Source organism: Crocuta crocuta, unplaced genomic scaffold, assembly GCF_008692635.1.
Source record: "Crocuta crocuta isolate KB4526 unplaced genomic scaffold, BGI_CrCroc_1.0 scaffold3, whole genome shotgun sequence".
Classification (NCBI taxonomy): domain Eukaryota; kingdom Metazoa; phylum Chordata; class Mammalia; order Carnivora; family Hyaenidae; genus Crocuta; species Crocuta crocuta.
The window spans coordinates 17,542,941-17,566,156 of record NW_027529934.1 but is presented as its reverse complement, the minus strand read 5'-3'; the positions used below and the strand labels follow the sequence as shown (position 1 = coordinate 17,566,156).

The window sequence follows — 23,216 nt, the reverse complement described above, 5'->3', positions numbered from 1 at the left end:
CCTTTCTACCCAACCAGATTTCTCTCGAGTGTGTGGTACCTTCCTGAGGTGCAGCTAGAATTAAGGCTACAATTTAAGAGATCTGTCTGCCCTGACTCCCACCCCCCCAGGGAAGTCACCTTAAAAAGTGAAAGAGATGATTTTAAGTCAAATTCAAAACAGTGGCTTTTCTGGTTTTACTCAGAGCAGGAATACTATAGAAGTTCATGCCTATTCCTGCCTAGCTTACAAAATCAAAATGGCGAAAGCAAGGTGTATATCTGAAGGATATAAGAACAAGAACAGAAGTTGGTTTATTAGGTATTTCAATGGATACCCAAAATGGACTTTTACTTTTATTCTGAACTTCAACAAAATCAATACTCATAAATTCTCTTCTAATACCAAAATCATTCTGAGTTCCAAATTGAACCGACTGCTTCTAAAATTAGGAATTATCTAACATGTCCAAAGGAGAATAAGATCTGCCCAAATCTGCCTACAGAAGGTTGGAGGCCAAGAATGTTGCCTTTTATGATTATACAAAGAAATGAAAAATCTTGGGACTCTGTTGGACACACACAGTTTCTCTCCTTCTCCCAAAAAACAATAAGCACTTACATATAAGAGGGTTTTAAGCAAAAAAGAAAACAAAAAAAAGCAAAAAAAGCAAGTGTATTTTTTTAAAAAGGAAAATATGGATATCAACTGAAGAAATGCATCATCTTCATTCAGTGCTTCTACCTCCCAATCAGTCATTTTATCGCAACAGCTGCGCTCATGCGAAAAAATCCTTAAAACATACCCAATATATATACAGATATAGCTATGTATATATGTATATATATATAATATATATAAATTTTTATTTAAATAAAAANCTGGTAGGCAATGCAGGACTGTATTTCCCTCCCCCCCACCCCATTTGTTTCAGATAACAGTATGATGGACACAGAGCTTACACTGAGGTTGTTATGACCCCAGCAGGAGTTAAGGGTTAAGAAAATAAGAAACAAGAAAAATACAAACTCTTGCTTTTACCCAACCAAAGCAATGCAGTAACTTATTACATAACCAGTGCTTTCTGTTTTAGTAGTATAATCCAAGAAGGGAAATTTTAAAAATCAGGTAAACAGAGGGATGGGGAGGGTGACTATATCAAATAATCACCACGAAACATGCTGTATAGGGTTTTGGTTCAGTATAGACACATGGCATCAGAATATGTGCAGCAGAACTTCATAAAGAATCTTGTCACTAATGTAAAGTCAGGTCTCTGAAAACTGACTTTAGGTACTTATTACCTACTTGTACTAAGATTCTGATCAGCAACAACTGGTCAATTCATTAACTATCCTTAAGACACAGACAGTCTGCAGCTGCCAAATCTATTTGAAAGCCAGGGGCTTTCATTTTATTTTATACTTTTGGGTTTTGACAGTGAGACAAAACAAAAATGTCCCTTGAAATAATGTGACTGTTCATTTTTAGTTCAAGTGTAGCTGTTTTAAAACACGGTTGATTTTCCTGTTTTATTTTTTTAACATTCCAGGATTTTAGCGAAAGTTTAAAATGTGAAAAAGCACAGCTCCAAATTTCTAACCAGCAGCTCCATACAGGTAATATACCAACCATGTACCTCCCAGGACTAATAAATTATAGTTCATCCTTAAAGTGGTCTGCTTTTAAATCTAATCATACTCAAACAGTGGCCTGGCTTTTCTGATTACATCAAGAAAATGAAAGGATACATTATATGGAAAAAAGGACTTCAAAAATTAATTGGTAATTATCTCACTGGAAAGTTGAAATAAAAACTAAAACAAGAAAACAAAACCCTCCTGAACACCAAAAAGTTTTAGTGCCATATGAAAAACACACATCAAGTTAGTAACCAGAAAGGGAAAGAAAATGATGATTTTCAAGTAATGACTCTTGGAAAAGTTGATTTGCTGCACATTTTCTAATAAGTAGTCTACTACTGTCTCTTTGTTTCTCAAGCACCACAGAATTCTCAAACAGGCCGGTGCTTTCTGTGTGTTTTAATTTATGGGGTTGTGAATGCTGGAAAGGAATAGGGGTAAGGAATTATACACTGGGTATGTAATAATACCAAAATACAAGAAAAACCTACTTCATTAAGATCATACAATTAATCAAACAGAGTGTATATATAATATCTTCTTTTTTTTAAGCCCTGGATCCAAGGCGTCCAAAGTTATTAAAATAAAGTTCATTCACAGAACAAAAACAAATTTAATCTGAATTGCTTGCAGATACTGCTAATTTTCTTTTTCTTTTTTTTTTTAAATTAAAAAAATGCATTAATGTGAACTATGTGCAGTGTTTGTTTTTAGTAGTGGTGTTTGTGCACATCGCCTCCGGTACTCTTCCTGGATTTCTCTGACCGCTCGCAGAGAAACAGTTTCAAGGTGTCTGTTCTCCTACCCCTATGCCCCACAAATTGATCAGGAGCAGAAGGTAAAAGCAGGATGCTTCATAATTTAGGGAGCAGAACTGGGTGTGACTCCCGATCTCTGTGAGTCATTGTTGTCACCTCCTCCCTCAGGGTCCTCTGACAGGTTCAGAGAGCTGGTCTTGTTTGACAAGAGGCTGATATTCTCTTGTGTCAAAGCTGATCCATTTGGTACATCACTGTTAACATTAAAAAAAAAAAAGTTGGAATTTTAATTAATGATAGACAAAAATGATTAGTAGAATAAAATCAACAGGGCCTTTTTAAAAAAAATGTTTTTTATTTTTGAGGAGAGAGAGAGAGACATAGAAACAAGAGTGCGAGCAGGGGAGGGTAGAGGACAGAAAGAGAGAGGGAGGGAGACACAGACTCTGAAGCAGGCTCCAGGCTCTGAGCTGCCAGCACAGAGCCCGACGCAGGGCTCGAATGCACAGACCGTGAAATCATGACCTGAACCAAAATCGGATGCTTAACCGACTGAGCCACTCAGGCACCCAAACGGGGCCTTTCTTTTAATAGTATGGAAAAATATGCAACTAGGTTTTAAACTTTTAATTTACAGCCCCATATCATGCTTTAGCACAGGGGTTGGCAAACCAACGCCAACCAGCTGCCTGGTTCCTGGGAGCAGTTTTACGGAAACCCAGCCTGACCATTTGTGCATGTATGGTCTATGGCTGCTTTCACACTACAATGGCAGAGCTGAGAGTTTCCACAGACTATATAAACCTCATAATTCTAAATATTTACTATCTGGACTTTAAGAAAAAGTTCTGACTCCTGCTTTAGCAGGCTTACTAGTATAAGAAATTATTTTGAACCCAGGATAATACGTGGGTTTAAATACTGAAAACCAAAGCCTGAAAGCAACAGGGCATTAGAAATGATTATTTTATTCTCACCAGGAGGGCAACTCAGGACTATGCAGCAAATGCCTCCAAAATACCCAAAGGAGGGGTGCCTGGGGGGCTCAGTCAGGTAAGTGTCCCCACTCTTGGTTTCAGTTCAAGTCATGATCTCACAGTTCGTGGTTTCAAGTCCCGCCCGCATGCGCTCTGTGCTGACAGCACGGAGCCTGTTTGGGATTCTCTCTCTCTCTCTCTGCCTCTCCCCATGCTGGTTCTCTCTCTCTCAAAATAAATAAACATTAAAAGGGGAGGGGGAAATGGTGTGGAAGGTGGATTTGAAAGAGGCTAAATACCCATACGCTTTAAAAGGACCGGAAATATATACACCAAAGTGTGTACGTTGGTTTTAAGTAAATTAAAATACAGGGGAAAGAAGGAAATGGAACCAGAAAAATTCATTCCTTAGGTATTAACAGATAATTCAATTTTGGATTCTAAGATAAGTTTTATAACTCATAAAAATAAATAAGTTTTATAATTAAACTTATACAAAAATATTCTTTTCTCAATGTACACAGATTAATATTTTAAAAATCAAATCATATTTATGAGGGCACTTCTGTCAGGACTGAATAATATGCGACTACGAAAATGTCCCTTTCTTTACCTGAATGTCAACGTAAGGTCCTCAGCTGGAACCTTATTTTGTGGTTCTGGTTGTCCGTTTTCGGCTTGCTTACTTGTATTCAATTTGCTTTTCATGTCCAGAGAACACTGGTTCTCCTTGGAAAAAGAAGTAAATTCAATTATCTGCTATTTAATGGTGCTACTGAAAGAAGACCAAATGCAGATAATACACATTGATGATTCATAGATCATCTTCAGTTTTTATGAAACGACCAAAGAAACAGGCAGCCTGAGAGAGACATACATAATAACACACTACACTTGCTCACTAAACAAGCTAGAAAACAAGGGGGAGAATGCCTCAAGTTAGAAAAACGGATGACTTAGAAAGGGCAAGCCAAAATATAATAACTACCTATAATATACTTATTGGAAGCAGAAAAACAAAACGCCCCATTCATCTGCTTAGAATGAGTGTGAAAAGTATGCAAAAAAAGGTCAATTACCATGCAACCTGGGGGACGGTTCCAACCCAGGAGATCGACAATTTACTAGAATCAGTATTAGTGAGCTAAGAAGCAACCCCCAAGCACATTCATGGATAGAATTCCTCAAGGAGGAATGTGAAAACTGCACTTCATTCATAACAAACAAGTCTGCAATAACTAAAGGGCTATAAAAACTGAATGCTATTTGTGAATACAAGTTTTTATTATACATAACATGATGGTATTGCAAAATCCTAAACACCATTCCCTCTGCTTCCCTAGTCAGTATGTTTAACAGTAATTTAATAACCTCCAATTAACTACCTGTTTTCCCTGAAAGTCTTTTCGTAATGCAGAATCATTGAGACAAAGAATACACTCAAACCAAAAGGGAATCAGAGGAATGAATAAAACAGGGAGGCATTCCATCTTCATAAGACTTATTCTAAGTATTAATTCCTCATTGGAGTGCTCTGGATGATGAGCTCTAGTGAGGAGCCTAGAGCCGGGTGCTACACAGAGGCTNACTGGCCACACCTTTTCCCACCATAATACTCACCATACTCAGTTCCCGGGTTCTCTTCCCGATTTCCCTCTCCACCTGGTGCAGTTCCAAGCTCAGCTGCTCACTTGAAATCATTCCAGGCCATTTTGGAGGAGGTGGTGGGGGCTGGGACTGGCCTGCCAGGGTGCTCACCTCCCTCTGCAACACCAGCCTGTTACTAACAGCCTAGTGCATAAAGCCAAGCACATACACAACTCAACACATTTCAAACCATGCACAGAATGACCAGGCCCAATTCCAGACCACGCCTCAAATAGCTTTTCACTAAGATATTTGCAATAAAAATGATGCAATGATAAAGCACGGTCTCTCTGAGTACCATCTGAATTTAAAATGAAAACATAGGGGACTTAAACTTAGTAAAGAGTAATTTAATCTTAGGTATAAGTTGCACTTTATTTGAAAACCAAGTATAAATGTACATCTTTCCCTCCTTTTTAATGGGATTTTCTGAAGTAAATCCTGCAATTTACTTCAATGAAACCTCAGTAATGGCAAGGATTTTTAACCATAACGAGGTAAATACATGTCAAGTTTCCAAATGCTGCTGATACATACTCTTTTGGAACAGAAAACTGATCTATAAATTTCAACGAAGACAAAAAGCCATAAATTATCAGGATAAGGAATAATACTTTATGGAGTTAATGGTCTGAATCTTTAAAAAGATAATCAACTAAAGATGATAAATATAGCATTCTCTTTTTTTTATGATAGGAATCAGCAAGAAGTTCTGAACCAATGTAAATAAAACAATGGCAAACCAAGACAAAAAAATGAATATTACATAGTTTAAAAAAATTCTAAACCTTATTGCTTACATAAGAGCACAAGCCAGATATGCATTCAAAAAAAAAAATCTCCTATTGGTCTTTGTAAAAACAGAGTCAAAGGGGGGTGGGGGAGGCCCTGGGTGGACTTTGGCTCAGGTCACGATCTCACAGTTTGTGAGTTCAAGCCCCTCATTGGGCTCTGTGCTGACAGCTCAGAGCCTGGAGCCTGCTTCGGATTCTGTGTCTCCCTCTCTCTCTGACCCTCCCATCCTCATGCTATGTTTCTGTCTCAATAATAAATAAAACATTGAAAAAAAAAATAAGAGAGTTTATGATAGAATTAGTTAAAAATTTATTTCCCACCCAAAAAAATTTAATTTCTAAGGAGATGCCTTACTTATTAAAGGTCTTGGTAGAAAGTAAAGACTAATGTTCTAATAGTGTTTTTTTTCTCCAGAAGGGGAAAATGTATTTATCAGAAGAAAGCCTTCAGTTTACTGAAGTCAAAGATTATGCTTCATGTAAAGGGTAATATTAACAAAACCTAGCCTTCTTTACATGGCACTTAAAAGGATTTTTAAAATTCTTGGTTTTCACCTATTTTTTTCTCTTTAAGTGTCAAGCAGTGTGATGGAAAGAACACTGAATATGGAGTATGAAGACTTGGATTCGTATTTCAACCTCTGTGAAACTCCTATCCTTCAACCAGAAGAGCGGGACTATACCACTTGCCCTAATAGACCTATCAAGATATATTATAAGAGGGAAGCAGGATATATGATAGCAACTTATAAACTGAAAAAACTATTAATGAAAGGTACAATTGTTATACAGAGGCTACGCTTAAGTCCAAGTTCTAAGCTTCTACTTAAAAAAAAAAAATTTTATTTACTTTAAGAGAGAGAAAGAGAATGAGAGCGCATGCAAATGGGGGAGACGTAGAAAGAGAGAGAATCCCAAACAGGCTCCACACTGTCAGTACAGAGCAAAATACAGGGCGGCCATGAGATCATGACCTGAGCTTAAACCAAGAGTTGGACACTTAACTGTCTGACTGACCAGGTGCCCCACTAAGCTTCTACTTTCTAAACATTTGTAAATAAATGCCAAGGATTAAAGGAAATAAGAGAAACTTTTTATAATTGAGAAAAGAAATATGAGAAATTAAAAACAAATGTTGGGGTACCTGGGTGGCTTAGTTGGTTAAGTGTTAGACTCTTGATTTCGGCTCAGATCATGATCTCACAGTTCATGGGATCAAGCCCCGCACTGGGGTCTGCCTGTGCTGAGAGCTCAGAGCCTGTTTGGGATTCTCTCTCTCCCTCTCAACCTGCTCCTCCCCTGCTTGCACACGCATGTGCCAACGTGCCCTCTCTCTCCCTCAAAATAAATAAAGATTTAAAAAAATTAATTAGGGGCACCTGGGTGGCTCAGTCGGCAGACTGACTTTGAGTCAGACAACTTTGGCTCAGGTCATGATCTTGCTACTGGAAGTTCAAGCCCTGTGTGAGACTCTGTGCTGACAGCTCAGAGCCTGGAGCCTACTTCATATCTGTGTCTCCCTCTCTCTCTACTCCTCTCCTGTTCACACTCTCTCTCTCTCAAAAATAAACAAACACCTAAAGAACTTTTAAAAAATAAATTAAAAAATAATAAAAACAGATGTAAAGCTAAAGGCATTTGTTGATAAAAACTGTATATGTTAAATGTGCCATCAGGGAACATAAGCTCCCTGTTTTCTATTCTCATGGAATAGAAATTCTAAATTTCCTATTGTCCCACACTGAACTCTTAAGTATTTAAATTCTTGGAAGGATGGAGACCTATACTAACTCTTTATGAAATAGACCTTAAGTTTTTTGGTTCACAGTACCTTCAAAGTTCTTCCTTTTAAAACCTCTATGAGAACACTTCAAAAAATGGAATGAAAAAAATATCTGTAGGCTGGTACCTCTAGTCCACGTAGCTGGGTCTGCTGGCTAATTTGATGGTTTAGTTGCTGCAATTCTAGTCGTAGTTGTTCCCGCTCAGCAGATGGAAGGGGTTTTCCATGACTGGCTACTTCTGACATGGACATTCTGTCCCTTGTGTGGGAAAGAAAGGGTGAAATAAATTTTAACCTCATTAAAAAATATATTATTGATGTAACATTTTGTGTAACTATATTTCAATTGAAAAAAAATTAAAGAAAACAAACAAGGTTTGATCTACTACTGTTCCAACATAAAACTGTTACTTAACTATGAAAAATATAAAAATGATTGACAGGGCGCCTGGGTGGCTTAGTCGGTTGAACATCCGACTTCGGCTCAGGTCATGATCTCGCGGCTCTCAAGTTTGAGCCCCACATCGGGCCTGCTGCTGTCAGCACAGAGCCTGGTTCGGATACTCTCTCTCTCAAAAATGAATAAACATTTAAAAATAAGTAAATGAATAAGTAAGTAAATAAATAAAAATTATTGACAAGTAAAACAAATAAGAAAGCTGAATAATTTCAAAGGTTTGTAAAACTAAAAAGGATGACTCCTACCTCTCACTGAAGTGTCCCTGAGAAGGTATGTTTTGATGAGGTGAATACGGAGAACCTCCCCAGCCACTGTGGGTTCCATATGGACTATAATCTACAAGAGAATAGTTTACGGTGCTATGATGCAATTCAGAGTCGACTCTTTGAAGGTGGCCATAATCTAAAAGGCATAGACATTGTGTGTACACAGCTCTTTGGAAAGATGTCTACCAATATGATAAGAGGGCATTGATGGTTTTTCCCCCCACTGAAAGATAATCAGCCCTTGTAAGTGTTTCAATGTTTAAAAATGAGAATGTATTATTTTAATAATAGCAATGAAGCTAATAAAAAAACAACAAAAACACAGGTAATCTTCATCAATTCCCTGGGTTACAATTACTTTTCTATGGGGATAATTCCCTGGAAGAGTTTATAAGATTATGGTCTTGGAAGATTATGGAAAGCACTGATCACACATAGGGAGTATGGAGGGTGCTGAAGGTCATGAGTATGAACCTGTAGATCAGTTTACCTACGATTCTTACCTGAAATGTTAATAGGTTTTGTGGGAGCTCCCTGAGGTGCCATAGTCTGCACTGGACCAGCACCCTGATATATTGTTTTCGAGGTTCGAGAGATGGCCCCAAACCGAGATACGGTTGGTCGGTCTCCAAAAGGGATAAGGTCATCATCACTGGTTTCTGCTGCTCTTCTTTGAAGATCCAATCGCTGGTCTCTCATTCCTTTACTCTCTACATTCTGGTAAGAAGTAAAATGAGAAATCCACCCCACACTTAGATCTCTAACATTACTTCCTCCGGCTATGTGGTAAGGTTAAAAAAAAAGGGGGGGGTGGGGGCGCCCGGGTGGCTCAGTTGGTTAAGCGTCGGACTTCAGCTTGGGTTATGATCTCACGGTTGGTGGGTTCGAGCCCTGCATCGGGCTGTGTGCTGACAGCTAGCTCAGAGCCTAGAGCCTGCTTTAGATTCTGTGTCTCCCTCTCTCTCTGACCTTCCCCTGCTCATGCTGTCTCTATCTCTCTCTCAAAAAATAAATAAAATATTAAAAAAAAAAAAAAGAGTATAATGTTCTTACTGGTGGACTAAAATAATTTGCTTGTCATAGTAATAAACACTACTTTTTAATCCTTTGATCACTCCCCACAATAAAAAATATATTTTACATAATGACTAGATACATACACACATTCTAATATATAGATATAATTTTATGACAAATATTTACTTCTTATCATATGTAATGTACTCTCATATTTATATTGTTATTTGAACTTATTTCTTTAAAAAAAAAAAAAAAGGCCATGATGCCCCACTCAATTTCAAAACTCAATAGTTAGAAAACCACCGCTTAAAAATATAAGTGCCAACATAGATGTTTCAAAGGGATTCCAATTAGAAAGAAGTGCCAAAATAAATGGGAACAGAAATTCAACTGCTAGATCTTTGCTACTCAAACTATAGTTCTAGGACCAGCAGCAGCAGCAGCAGCAGCAGCACCTGGGAACTCATTAGTAGAGTCTCAGGTCCCACTCCAGTCTTACTGATTTTGGACCTGCACTTTAACCGGCTCTAATTAGACTCCAAGGTAATTTATATGCATGCTTGAAAAACACTGTCCTTTACCATTTGTGAGATTTTCAATTACGTCTAGGTTAGTATGACAAACACTTTTAGTCTTTAGTGATTTAAGGAAATGAGTTTTATTTTGCTTATTTTTGTTACTTAACATAAGAACCGTTTCTGAAAGCCAGGTACAAAGCAAGTGTTCCTGTCTATCTCCACCTCATCCCACTCCTGTTCTTAGAGAGGATGTTTCCTTTTTTATCTTTTTTAATATTGGCTTATTTTTGGGAGAGAGAGGGAGACAGAGTGTGAGCAGGGGAAGAGGAGAGAGAGAGAGAGAGAGAGAGAGAGAGAGAGAGAGAGAGAGAGACAGAGAGACAGAGAGACAGAGATAGAATCTGAAGCAGGCTCCAAGCTGTCAGCACACAGCCTGACATGGGGCTCAAACCTACCAGCCGTTAGATCATGACTGAGCTGAAGTTGGGCACTGAAGCAACTGAGCCACCCAATGCCCTTAGAAAGGATGTTTTCTAAATAATGTTTCCCTAATCCTACCACAGAAAAATAAAAGAGTCAAATTTTTTGCTCCCCCTCCCCAACCCCTTTCTTTCTCTCTTTTTGGCTGGCATTTAATCACAGTTATGCTATAGATATCATTTCACTCATTTATGATATTAGCATCCAAGTTTTACTTTTCTAAGAACTGGTCTTCTCTTAAGCAGCTGGACAAATATTTGTCTAGGAAAAGCTGTATAATATTCTAGAGATCTTCAGTTAGGCTAATAAGGGCTAAATGGCTTAAGAGTAATAGTCCAGACATACCTTTAAACATAACAATACCACTTCTAAGCATAACTAATGCATGTACACAAGGAAACACACAAAAACGTTCATTGTAATACATCACAGTACCTAATGGTAAAAGATCAAAGTTAGCCTAAATGTCCATTAACAGGAAAAGGAACAAATAATAATTTGTATATATATTTACTGTACGATACCAGTTATCTTACAATGGTATTTGATAAAAAGTTAAAATGATTGAACCTGACCTATGAATTTGGATATATCTCAGACACAAAAGGTGACTGAATGCAAGCCATATATATATAATATATATAAGGCCTAAAAGCATACAAAACTTTTTAGGAATAGTATGAAAGTATCCATGAAATGAATAACTCTCAAATCAGGATAAAGGTTACCTCCAGAGAAGAAGGAAGGAAGTAAAAGGAGATTAGGGAGGTATATACAGGAAGATCTCACTATTTCTATAAAGCTTTATTTCTTTAAAAAATGAAGAAGCAATTCAGATATTTATATATGTTAAGCTTGGATATTATACATACTGTATAATTATTTATTACATTATTTTTTGTTAAACATTAAAACAGAAAAAGTAGAATATATTTCCATGTACCACAATCCACTGGAAGCTTATTAGCTGCAATTCTGACTCAAAAACTATTGTTCACTAGACTCAACTTTGTTGTTTAAACTTCAGAGTCTGTTTTAATTTATTTGGACAAGAAATCCAAGATCCTGATTATGCAAAATAATTTAATTCTGGTTCTAAATAGCTGTTGGGTTGTTGGCTGCACAGAAATTACTAGATGTTCTTCTTTGTCTATCTACATATCCATTAGAAGATTTATTTTTATACCTGAAAAACAAAACAAAACAAAAAACCCCCACAGTTTAAACCTAATTCAAACACATAATATAGAATATGGCTTGAAATTCTTAAGTAAAGCTCAATTATTTGTGTCTGCACTATTAACAGGGGGTGACATATTTTTGGTGTATCTGGATTTGCATTAATGGTGGCTTAGTTACTACACATACCATCACTTCCACACTCCCAGCTGCCACAACATCTTTGGGTTTTGCATCTTTGGTTCCAATGTAGGAGCCGATGGTGTCACATGACCAGGGAGAATACTGGCTGTAATCATTTCCTTTGTATTTCCCAGCTACCTTCAAGTCTTCATCCAAAAACTACAGATGGAAAAAAAACACACATAATGGAAATGAGTCTTATAAGTAACAACACACAGAAAGCAGGAATTTCTTACAACACTATGCTAGAGCAACACAGTGATGGTTATTTGTGTCACAGCAGAAGATTTTTATAGACTGAAAAATATAAAACAGGTGAAGAAAGATGTTTAGTTTTTACTGTTTGTTAGCAGAGAGTCAAAAACAAGTATCTCAATATCCTTTAAGGAAGGAAGCCAGGATTGGAGGAGGTTTGCTCATCCTCTTCTTCATTGGCTGGAAATCAGCATTTAAGCTAATACATATCAGGCCCTAGCTTTGCCAGACACTCCTCAATGTTTCTTTCAATAACAGTCCAGGTAAACAAGAGCATGAAAAACGACTTAAAACGTAACTGAGAATGTTTTGTGTAGTGCATGATGATACAACTTCTTTACAGAAATCTCTTCAATGGCACTAATTCATATATTTTTTAAATGTTTATTGAGAGAGGGGGTCGACAGAGGATCTGAAGCAAGCTTTGTGTTGACAGCCGAGAGCCCTATGTGGGGCTCGTACCCATGAATCACGAGATCATGACCTAAGCTGAAGTCAGATGCTTAACTGACTGAGCCACCCAGGTGTCCTTAATTCATATTTAAAATAAATTCTGGTGGAGGCTGGGTGGCTCAGTCAGTTAAGTGTCTGATTCTTGGTCATGGCTCTGGTCATGATCTCACAGTTTGTGGGTTCAAGCCCTGCATCAGGCTCTGCACCGACAGTGTGGTGTCTGCTTGGGATTCATTCTCTCCACCCCCCCACCCTTCCCCAGCTCCCCTGCTCATGTTCTCACTCTCTCAAAATAAAGAAACTTAAAAAAAATTTTAAATAAATAAATAAATTCTAGTCCTTAAGTTGTTTCTGTGAAGCGAAAATGATAAGATACTGAATTTTCTCAAGATGAGTTCTGAAATTATATAATAGCTATCCTAAGTCTAATGTGATTTACTAAAATCACAACATTCACATTTACGTAATGTTTTACAAAGTGCTTTTACATATACTATCTCCAATGTTCCTCAAGTCCATGAGAACATAGGTGACTAGAACTTTACTACTGCTTTCACTTTATCACTAATATACATACAGTGATGTACTGATAACATAGGGGCTTTTGGTATATCTAAGTGGCTCTATGCTTCCCCATATCTAAAAAAATATCTTTTCTGAATCATCATTGATTTTCTGCACTGACAGAGGGTCTTGATGTTTATAAATATTACTCATTTTCAACAAAAACTCCTATTTCTATTATTTATAAACTTTTTATCCTATCTCTATTTAAAAAAATTTTTTTAGGGTGTCTCCTTTAGTTCTCTTCCAAATGCAAACTTCATGTAGAACAGCTAGCTTTAAAAAAAAAAATTGATTTCTTCTTCTTCTTATTATTTTGAGAGAGAGAGCGTACATACAAGCAGGGGAAAGGGGCAGAGAGAGAGAGAGAGAGAGAGAGAGAGAGAGAAGGGAATCTTAACCAGGCTCCACACTCAGTGCAGACCCCAACGTGGAGCTTGATCCCACAACCCTGAGATCATGTTAAAAGAAGGAGATAAGTTTGTATCTGACAAAGAAAGACGTCCAGGGTAACTGGTTAAGTAAAAAGAAAAAACAAAAAATGTAAAATGCAAACAAAACCTCAGAATATAGTACTAAATGATCCTATTAAAAAATAATACATTAGTTCATACAAACGAAAGTTGAAATATATTTAGACAGTTATAGTGTATGAATTTAGTACAATTATATGTAGTTTATTTATAATCAGATTAAACAAATAATGTAAGGATATACTCAGGTAATAAATAGTAACTAAAATAATTCTAGATAAAGTTCCTTAATAGCAAGGATTCTAATTTTTATTAGAAGTAAAAAAAAAAACCAAAACCAGTTATTATTTACTGAATGCTAGATATGTGCCAGAGGCCTATGTCTTCCTGAATCTTTCCCACATCACTGTCAAGGAGGCTTTAAATTACGCTTGGTTTACAAATGGAGAACCGGAGCTTCAGAGTTTAGGGAGGCTAAGTAATTTACAAAAGATCTCACAGAGCAGCACAGCTGAACTTCAAAGATAAATTATGTTTGATTCCAAAAGTAGCTTACTTTTTGCAGTGTCATATTGCTGATAAAATAGTATGGCTTAACTACGTTCTAGGAGGACTCTAAAATATAGTGTTTGAAAAAATGTAATGAGTGAGGGAGGGGCAGAGAGGGAGGAAGACATAAAATCCGAAGCTGGCTCCAAGCTCTGAGGTGTCAGCACAGAGCCTGATGTAGGGCTTGAACCCACCAAGTGTGCAAGATCATGACCTGAGCCAAAGTTAGATGTTTACTGGCTAAACCACCCAGGTGCCCCATGTCCAACTCAGACTCTTGATTTTAGCTCATGGAGCCTGCTTAAGATTCTCTCTCCCCCCTCTGCCCCTCTCCCCAACTCATGCTCTCTCTCTGTAACGTTTATACCTACAAGTAAAATTACCTTAATAGAAGATGTTATGATTTTACTAATTAACCTACATTATTATGGAAAATTCATCTAAAGTGTTTAGATAGGAAAGCTGGGTAACTGTGAACACCTTTTAATTAGTAGACCATGTTCATAGACCCAAAAGATTACTGCTTATTGTATGCAGTGTGACACACTTCACTTGTCAATATGCCAGATAGTAAACTAGTTTAGAATAATTCTATACATAAAAGATGTAAGACGTTTTCCTTACATAAGATCAACTGCAACCCTAAGAAAACCTACTTGACTTAAAACACACACACACACACACACACACACACACACAGTAAATTGAGGCACTGCATACAATCAACAAACCAAAATAAATTAATGAGATCAACAAAGCAAAAGCTGTTTTTTTGGGAAAAAAATTGTTTTTGGATAAATCCCTAGCAAGACAGACCAAGAAAAAAATTATCAATATCGTAAGTGGAAAAAGGAACACAAGCAAAGACCACATAGATATTAAAAAGATCATAAGACAACATTCAGTCATGATTAACAATCACCACTGTCCTACAGAAACACAAAGTTAATACCCAAGATTATGCTTTAGAGCCCTGTAGTACATTAACCAGTTTATTCTAGCAACTTTCAGTTTTTCGCTGCCTTTCACACCACTGTATTAGCCTGTCTCTCTTTTTCTCCTGATCAACGTCACCATCCTGCTGCTTTCCTCATTACTGAGTTAAATAAATCCTTGATGTGTCTTACTTATTAAAAGTCTAACACTAGCAAGAGAGGAGTTTCATTAATTTGATAAAGATTATCTACCAAAAAACCTACAGCAAACATCATAATGGTAACTTATTAAAAGCTCTATTTGCTCAAAGACTGGAAATAAGTCAAGAATAGCTGCTGTCATCCCTTTTATTCAACATTATAGTGAAGGACCTAGCGAGGACAACAACGTAAGAAAAAGAAGAGACCTAAGAATTGAAAAAAGAGAAAGTCATATGGTCATTATTCACAGAGGATTTGACTGTGTCTACAGAAAAACCAAGAGTCCAGTAACAAATACTAGAATCAACCTGGAAACTCAGCAACAATGCTGAACACAAGGATCAATATAGAAAAATCTATTTAAGTTCTCTATATTAGTAACAACGTGAGATTTCAAAACAGATTCCGTTAGCTTCAAAAACTATCATTTATCTAGGAATAAGTTTAATTAAAGATGTACAAGACACTGAAAACTATGATCTATGACATTTCTGAAAAAAGTTAAAGAAGATCCAAGTAAGTGGGGGATATACAATGTTCTTGAAGACTCAGTATTAGCAAGATGTCACTTCTCCCTTAATGGACCTAAAACAACAATTTCCAATGGAAATAAAATGAGACCCCCCCCATATATAATTTAAAAATTTCTAGCAGCCACATGAAAAAAAAATGAAACAGGTGAAATTAATTTTGCCAATATATTCTATTTAACACATCGAAAGTATTATCATTTTTAACATGCAATTAAGAAATCTATTAATGAAGTGTTTTACTCCTGGGGCATATTTTATATTTATAGTACAACTGAATCTGGACTACCTACATTATTTTAAGTACTCATTAGCACTATGTGGCTAGTGCTTACCATACCGGACAGCACAGATCCAGAGATTTGACGTAATCCTAATAAAAACTGCAGCAGATACTTTTGTCAACATCAACATGCTGATTCTAAAATGTAGTTGGAAATTGCAAGGGCTAAGAACAGCATAGGTAATATTAAAGAATAACAAAACTGGAAAGCATATGTCACCACATCTAAAGATATATTATAAAGCTACACTAAGACAATGTGGTAGGAGTACAAAGTACAAAGACAGATGAAATAGATCAATGAAAGAGAATAGAGTCCAAAAACTTTTATAGTCACCTGACTAGGACAAAGGTGACCTGATTATGGTAATGATGACTGCAGGGCACTAGAGAAAAGATGGTCTTTCATTAAATGGTGCTAGGTAAAGGAGATATCCTATGGGGGAACAATGGATCTTCACTCCTAGCATAGTAACAAGAATCAATTCTAGATGGATTATAGATCTAATTGTAAAATAAAATAATAAACCTTTTAGAAGAAAATACAGGAAAATATCTTCATAATCTTGGAAACAGCCAAGATTACTTGAACAAGACATGCAACAAAACAATGAAGGAGGAAAAATTGATAAATGGACTAAAAATGATGTGCTTACCTCCTCTTGATGAAAGGTAGGAGGCAATGTCGGTGAAGGTGCAAAAGGAGGTGGAGAGATAACCTTCCTTTCCTCTAGCTGGGCCATTATTTCCTTTCGTCTGCGGTGTAGCTCATCTAGACTAGGATGGGGCTGAGGAGGAGGAGGAAGCCGGCTATAAGGAGGCTCCTGAAAATGCAAAGATTAGTAAAAACTGAAAAAGAATTTCAGAACATATTAATTCATTTAGCACATATTTTAAATAGACAGCACCTTGTATATTCATCTCAACATGTGAAAATCCTAAGACTTACTACAACAAAGCAAACCAAAACAAACGCCTGCCCAAAAAGACTCTTGAGGATTTCCCAAAGAGGTAATTTAAGTTTCTTTTTCTTAAGTCAGAGACCATAATCTCTAAATATCATTGGCCCTTGAACAATACAAGCTTGAATGGCAAAGGTCCACTCATACAGATGTTTTTTTCATTGAGTACAATTCTGTAAATATATTTTCTCTTACGATTTTGACAATTTTCTTTTCTATAGCTTACCTTACTGTAAGAATACAGCATATAATACATATACCACACAAAATATGTGTTAATCAACTATTTATGTTACTGGTAAGGCTTCTGGGCAACAGTGGGTGATTAGTAGTTAAGTCTTCAGGGAGTCAAAAGTTATTATATGGGTTTTCAATTGCATGGGGGGTTGTTCCCCTTAACGCCTGCATTGCTCAAGGGTCAAATGTAGATACAGAAATGTTCATTAAACTATCTAAAGTACAGAAACTAAGAAGGGATTTTCCCCCCCTTTTAATGGTTAAATAATACCAAAAAATCCTACCCAAATTGTGAAAAGATGTAAAAAAGGAAGGGGGGAAGTTTCTTATAAAAAAAGAATTTATCAAAGGGTTACGACCATGGCTAAAAGGCATATCACTGCAACAACAATCAAATCAAATCTATATAGAAAGAAAAAACCCCGGCATACTCTGATGTACGAAGGTCTGATCTGAGTTGGATGAGGAGCCATTGGATAGTAACCCTCCACCTGTTGGTATCTCTCTCTGGATTCTGGCACATAGGATGGTACTGCTGCAGGTGGAATCTCAATGGGAATAGGACTTTCTCGGAAAATCTCCTCTCTTGTGTAAGACTGAGCAGGGTACACACGGCGGCCATCATAGTGTGGTGGGTACATAGGTGGGTACTGTTGTGGCTGGGTGCCGTACTGTGAGTTTACTACACGATCCTGGAGATAGGGTGGATAGTGATCCAAGTAGGGAGGGCCAGGTTCAGGAGCAGATGGTGGCGGTCTGACAAAGCGGGACATACACTGTGGCGGTGGAGTATAGTACATACCTGCACAATGCACAAGAGGAATCAAAAGCAACAGTAAGCCAATCTACTTTATTATATTTTCCCTTTTGAAATATTTCAACACTAAGGAATAAAAAATCCACCCATTTCTTTACATGTTTTCCCTTCCGCTTAAGTATAGGAAAAATAAGCAAAAATTAACCTTAATCCTTAAAGTCACTGAAAAAACTAATCTATTTATAATCTGCAATAGGAGACTGGCTCTCTCAGTTGACCATTCTTCTGGTGTGTCTTAATGCAGTACGAACACTGGAAATCAAATGACTACAGTTCCCTGAAACTCAGGTTCCACAAATTGCTCACAGGAATTCTGAATGTGAGGTGGAGTTTACTGGAAAGCAACACGGCTCAGACGTAGTAGCTGTTGTGTAGCTCTGGAATTCTTAAGACAAAAGTTGTAGCAGGAGCTTCCTAATTTTTAGAATTTTGCCTTTAAGTAATGTGATCCTGGCACATAGGCAGGACCCAAAACTTCTATTTTTACTGCTTCCTCATTGTAACAGGCTTTTTCAGTAGCTAATTCTGAGAGTCACTCCTGGCAGGCTAGCTTAAGCCTACTTTTCCAGTACTTCCACTGATTTTGTGGGCACCTAAACTCCATGCATTAAACCTCTTTCTGCTTAATGCAGCAAGAATGATTTCTATTATCTGCTATTGGAACTTGACTCATAGGTATTTAACGTATACAAGGTATTTAAGGTCACCTTAACAAAAGTAGTTGAGTTTTTCCTGTGATGGATGGCCCAAAGGAAGATACAAAAAACTTCCGTCATATTTGTATGTGTATTGATAATGCCAGACCAATTTAAAGCTATTCTTTTGAAAGTAGAGAAGCATTTCTGATTCAAAATTAAAACAGCCTTAGAAAAACAAAAACAAAAATTAAACAGCCTGGGGGGAAAAGGAGATCATCTTTAATCTACCCCAGTTTAAAAAATAATAGCACTACACTGTCTCTGACCAAGACCCAACACTTTAATTTAAAAATCAATGTTCCTATTTTTCCACAGGAATTGTGTATGTAAGCCTCTTGGTCATCTCTGCTCCTTCATTATCCAGACTTGGTATTATCAATAAAACTGGCTAATGTTTCAACTCTGTCTATTTTCTATAATCCTTCCCCTCCGACCACACTAATCCAGGCCTCAATACTCACAACCTGGTTTAACAACATTCTCCTTATTCCTCCTTGACTCTAGACTGTCATCTTTGCAATTTGTTTGTAAATTTATTTTTCTATTCCCATACCTCTAGTTAGGGCATTCTTCCATAAAGACTTTTTGATTCTTCTATTCTCAGTGATCTCCCTTGAGTCCTGCAGTTAATCTCTACAACATCAGTACCACAATGGAACACTTAATTTTAAACACACATATACAACATATGAACACTCACACTATCCTTTATTAATACTGATTTTACACTATCACCTTTCTATACTATGTATGCTGCATTTTTTTCAAATATATTACAGGGCCCCCAAAAGTATTCGGTGATAACTGGAAAAATGTAGTGTGTGTACCCACTGTAATATTAAATTCTTTTTCATGCACAACGAAAATTTTGGTCAGGAAAATATATAATGCCTTATTTGGCAAATTTCCATTATCTCCTTCAGTGACATATTTCCATAAATATATGCACATATTTAATATACAACTAGCTTTCAGTGATTTGGGCAATTGGCTTACTTATAAAGCTTTGCTAACTCACTTATTTTATACTATTTAGTTGATCATAAAATCTCAACTTTTTCTACGATATTAAATAAATGCATTTGTTTATCTTGAGGCTTCTGCAAATATGGTCACTCTTTCTTGGAATTGATCTAACTCCTAAGAAAAGTGAGCAACATAAATAAAAGACCAATACCCTGCTGATACGGTGCTGGTTCAAATGGCGGAGCAGCTCCTCGAGGGTCCTGGTAATAAACATCCGCCTGCTGTGCTGGATAGAGCTGAGAACCTCGTGGGACCATCTGAAGGGGTTTGGTGACAGGCATGGGAGGCAAGTCTGTTGGCCCCCTTGGAGGTACAGGATGTGGATTCACAGGTAAGGCAGAAATACTCTTAGGGACAGATTCTAGCCTAAAAGAGTAAAATTCCAAAGGTCAACTTTAAGGTCTCAAAAATACTTCTAATATACACATATTGTTAAATAAAAAAAAAAAAAAAGCCTCAATTTGGGAAAGTTTTTCTTTTTTTATTTATTTTGAGTTGGGGGGGAAGTGAATGCATGGGTAAGCACGAGGGGCAGAGAGAGAGAATCCCAAGCATGCTCCATGCTCTGAGTGCAGAGCCTGACATGGGGCTTGAACCCACAAACCATGAGATCATCACCTGAACCAAAGTCAAGAGTCAGACACCCAACCAACTGAGCCACCTAGGCACCCCGGAAAACTGTTTTTGCCTTAATAGTTAGTCATTTCTTTTACAAAATTTGTAAACTTTGATCTTACTTCACTTACACTAATTGTTTCTTAAAAAGAACTAGCATAGAAAATAAAATATAGCCAAAAATGAGTTTGTTTTTTTTTTTTTTAAATCAGAATACTGGTTATCTTTCTTCTCTCTACTTTGTTTAGAAAGGAGAAATTTTAAATAAAAATTAGGAAAAATAACGTACAGGTCAGGCGGGGATCCAGGGGCACTACTGCTCAGATGATCTATCTTTCCTGGCTTCAGACTAGAATCGTAGGTGGGGTCTGTCCCTCGTGGAATCAGCTGTGTTACTGTGTTCCCTGCTGATACAATTCCGTTTGGCAGAGCAGGGGTTTTTCTGCTAGGCAGATCCACTGCACCTTCATCTGGAAGGACAGCTGCTGAAGGCAGGCCCACCTCATTAAGTTGACCCAAAGAGGCACTCAGAGGTCTTCTGGGAACCAGGCGTTTGTTCATTTTACGAAACCTATATAAAAAGCAAAAGCACACACCCAAACCCAAAATTATAAAAGCAAAACCAAGTACTAAAACGTATTTAAGAAACAGAAAAGAAAAAGATGCCAAGAACATTACTTTCTGGAAATTCTCTTGAAATATTGTTAGTAGCTACCAACTTGAAAACTTTTATGTGTGTATATCCTTTAAGATATTAAGCTATAAGTATTATAACTGGCTTTTATTATAATTTCTATTTCCCAAACGTATTAGAGGGGAAAAATCTTCAGAAAATCTAGGAAAATCTTTAGAAGATAGTTTCTGAAATATTTTATTTTAGCTTCCCCTCGAATGCCCTGGAATACAGTGACTCTATGCTATAAATTAACAATAAAACATAAAGCCAGTGTGCAGAGAAAATTTTCCCATCGATTCCAGTAATTTTTTTTTTTTTTAATTTTAGAGAGAGAGAGAGCATGATGGGGGAAGAGGGGCAGAGTGAGAGAAAGAGAGAGTCTCAAGCAGGCTCCATGCACAGCACTGAGTCCCTTGCAAGGCCTGATCCCACAACCCTGGGATCATGACCTGAGCCAAAACCAAGAGTCAGATGCTCAACCTACTGAGCCACCCAGGCTTTCCTCCATTAAAATTTGTAAATAATCAAGAATAGTAATTTGTACCAGATATGATTTAGAGATACTGACACTATGTATGCCTACACAAAACTGGAATTATTTTAAAAGTGGATTAATAAAAACAATACAATGCCTAAATATAAACAGACACTGCAATATAGAAGGTATATAGACTGTAAATCTAACCAAAGGAAAAATATTAAGCCAAGCCATCAGAGTCTACTATCCTTGTTCCTCAATAATGAAAGCAAATCTATTTACTCCTGCTAGTGCACTTTAAAAAATAATCTCAAAGACAAACTCCCGTAAGAAAAATGCTATTTTTCCAAATGCTTCCCATATTTGACAAATTTTACAGGGGTGGGGAGGAGACACTACTCCTTAGACATAACCACTATTAGCAGTTTGGTACATAATCATGCAGATTTTCCATTCCACACACTCCCTTAATATTAATATGTAAGATTATTTTTAACAGAAATAGGGTTGTAACTTCTTCCCTTCACTCTGCATTTTGGATATACCCTTATGTCAGTACATTTTAGGCTATTCCTATTTTTTTGCTATTAAAACAATGCAGTAACAGGTGCTTCTGTACATGTATTTGCAACCCTGTGTGACTAACCAGAACAGCTAAGTCTATTCTAGACACATTAGAAACTGTTATAATATTCCAAAACTACTATAACTCCTACTGATAACTTTTTTAAAATGTCCTTTTTCATTATCTTATTAAATACTGGGTAGTATCACAGTCTCTATTAATTTGATAGTTCAAAATATGATTTTCTTTTACTGTGTATTTAACAATCAATGAAGTTTAACATACTTTTACATGTTTATTACTATTTCTTCTGTGAAGTGCCTGTATGTTCATATTTATGGGTTCGTCTAACAGATTTGTAGCAACTCATTTTGTGTTAGGGGTACCAGTCCTCTGTATGTCATTTTCCTGTCTGTCCTTTTTTTTTTTTAAATTCTGGTGTTTGGGCCATATCTTAACTTTTATGTAATCACATTTATCAGTCTTCTCCTTTATGGATGCTGGATAGTCATTCGTGAAAAATCCTTTCCTATTGTAAGATTAAGTTAACAGCAAAGATCCCTAAAGTACTCTATTGGTTCTTTCTGAAGGATTTAGATCTCTGACACATTTATAATTCATTCTGATGATTTTTCAAATAGACAGCAGTTGTTTCAATGTCTTCTTTGTTACTGATGTGAAATGCCACCTTCAGCACAAATGCTCAGTTCCTATTGTGTCTGGCATTCTTTCTAGATTTTTCATTCTACTTCACTGATCTAGCTATTCCTATGCTAATACCAGTCTTTATATGTACTTCAGCTCATAATACAGTTTAAAAGTTGTTAGTCTAGTCCAGTCTGTTGAAAACTTCTTTCAGAAATTTTCTGGCCCTTTGCACATATCTACTTTTCCCAATGAATGATTTTGTTAGATCCTAACAATCATCATGTTAAGATTTTGACTGAGATCTCATTGAATTTACTGAGAAAATAAAAACTGTAAGTCTTATCCAAGAACATAGTATCCTTCTTCATTTATTCAATTTTTCTCTTATTTTTTTAAAGGTTTTTCTTTAGGGGCGCCTGGGTGGCTCAGTCGATTAAGCTTCTGACTTTGGCTCAGGTCATGATTTAACGGTTCATGGGTTTGAGCTTCGCATTGGGTTCTGTGCAGCCTGGAGCCTGCTTCCGATTCTGTCTCTCTCTGCCCCCCCCCCCCCCCCCGACACAC

At 36.8% G+C, this 23,216-nt stretch overlaps 1 protein-coding gene across 2 annotated transcripts in view; it reads right to left on the bottom strand.

The window, feature by feature from the left end:
- Positions 1-866: 866 nt before the first annotated feature.
- RC3H1 (ring finger and CCCH-type domains 1) overlaps positions 867-23,216 on the bottom strand; it is a 45,360-nt gene continuing 23,010 nt past the window's right edge. The window contains exons 9-19 of one of the 2 annotated variants that reach the window (XM_077763334.1): positions 20,575-20,856; positions 19,822-20,036; positions 17,561-17,931; positions 16,587-16,754; positions 11,694-11,846; positions 8,811-9,024; positions 8,287-8,377; positions 7,708-7,840; positions 4,978-5,148; positions 3,971-4,086; positions 867-2,634 (exon numbers count right to left, since the gene is read on the bottom strand). In XM_077763334.1, the coding sequence (XP_077619460.1) occupies positions 2,484-2,634; positions 3,971-4,086; positions 4,978-5,148; positions 7,708-7,840; positions 8,287-8,377; positions 8,811-9,024; positions 11,694-11,846; positions 16,587-16,754; positions 17,561-17,931; positions 19,822-20,036; positions 20,575-20,856 (2,065 nt within the window). In that variant the 3' untranslated portion in view covers positions 867-2,483. The remainder of the gene's footprint in view (positions 2,635-3,970; positions 4,087-4,977; positions 5,149-7,707; positions 7,841-8,286; positions 8,378-8,810; positions 9,025-11,693; positions 11,847-16,586; positions 16,755-17,560; positions 17,932-19,821; positions 20,037-20,574; positions 20,857-23,216) is intronic. The other variant, XM_077763335.1, reaches the window with a different exon arrangement.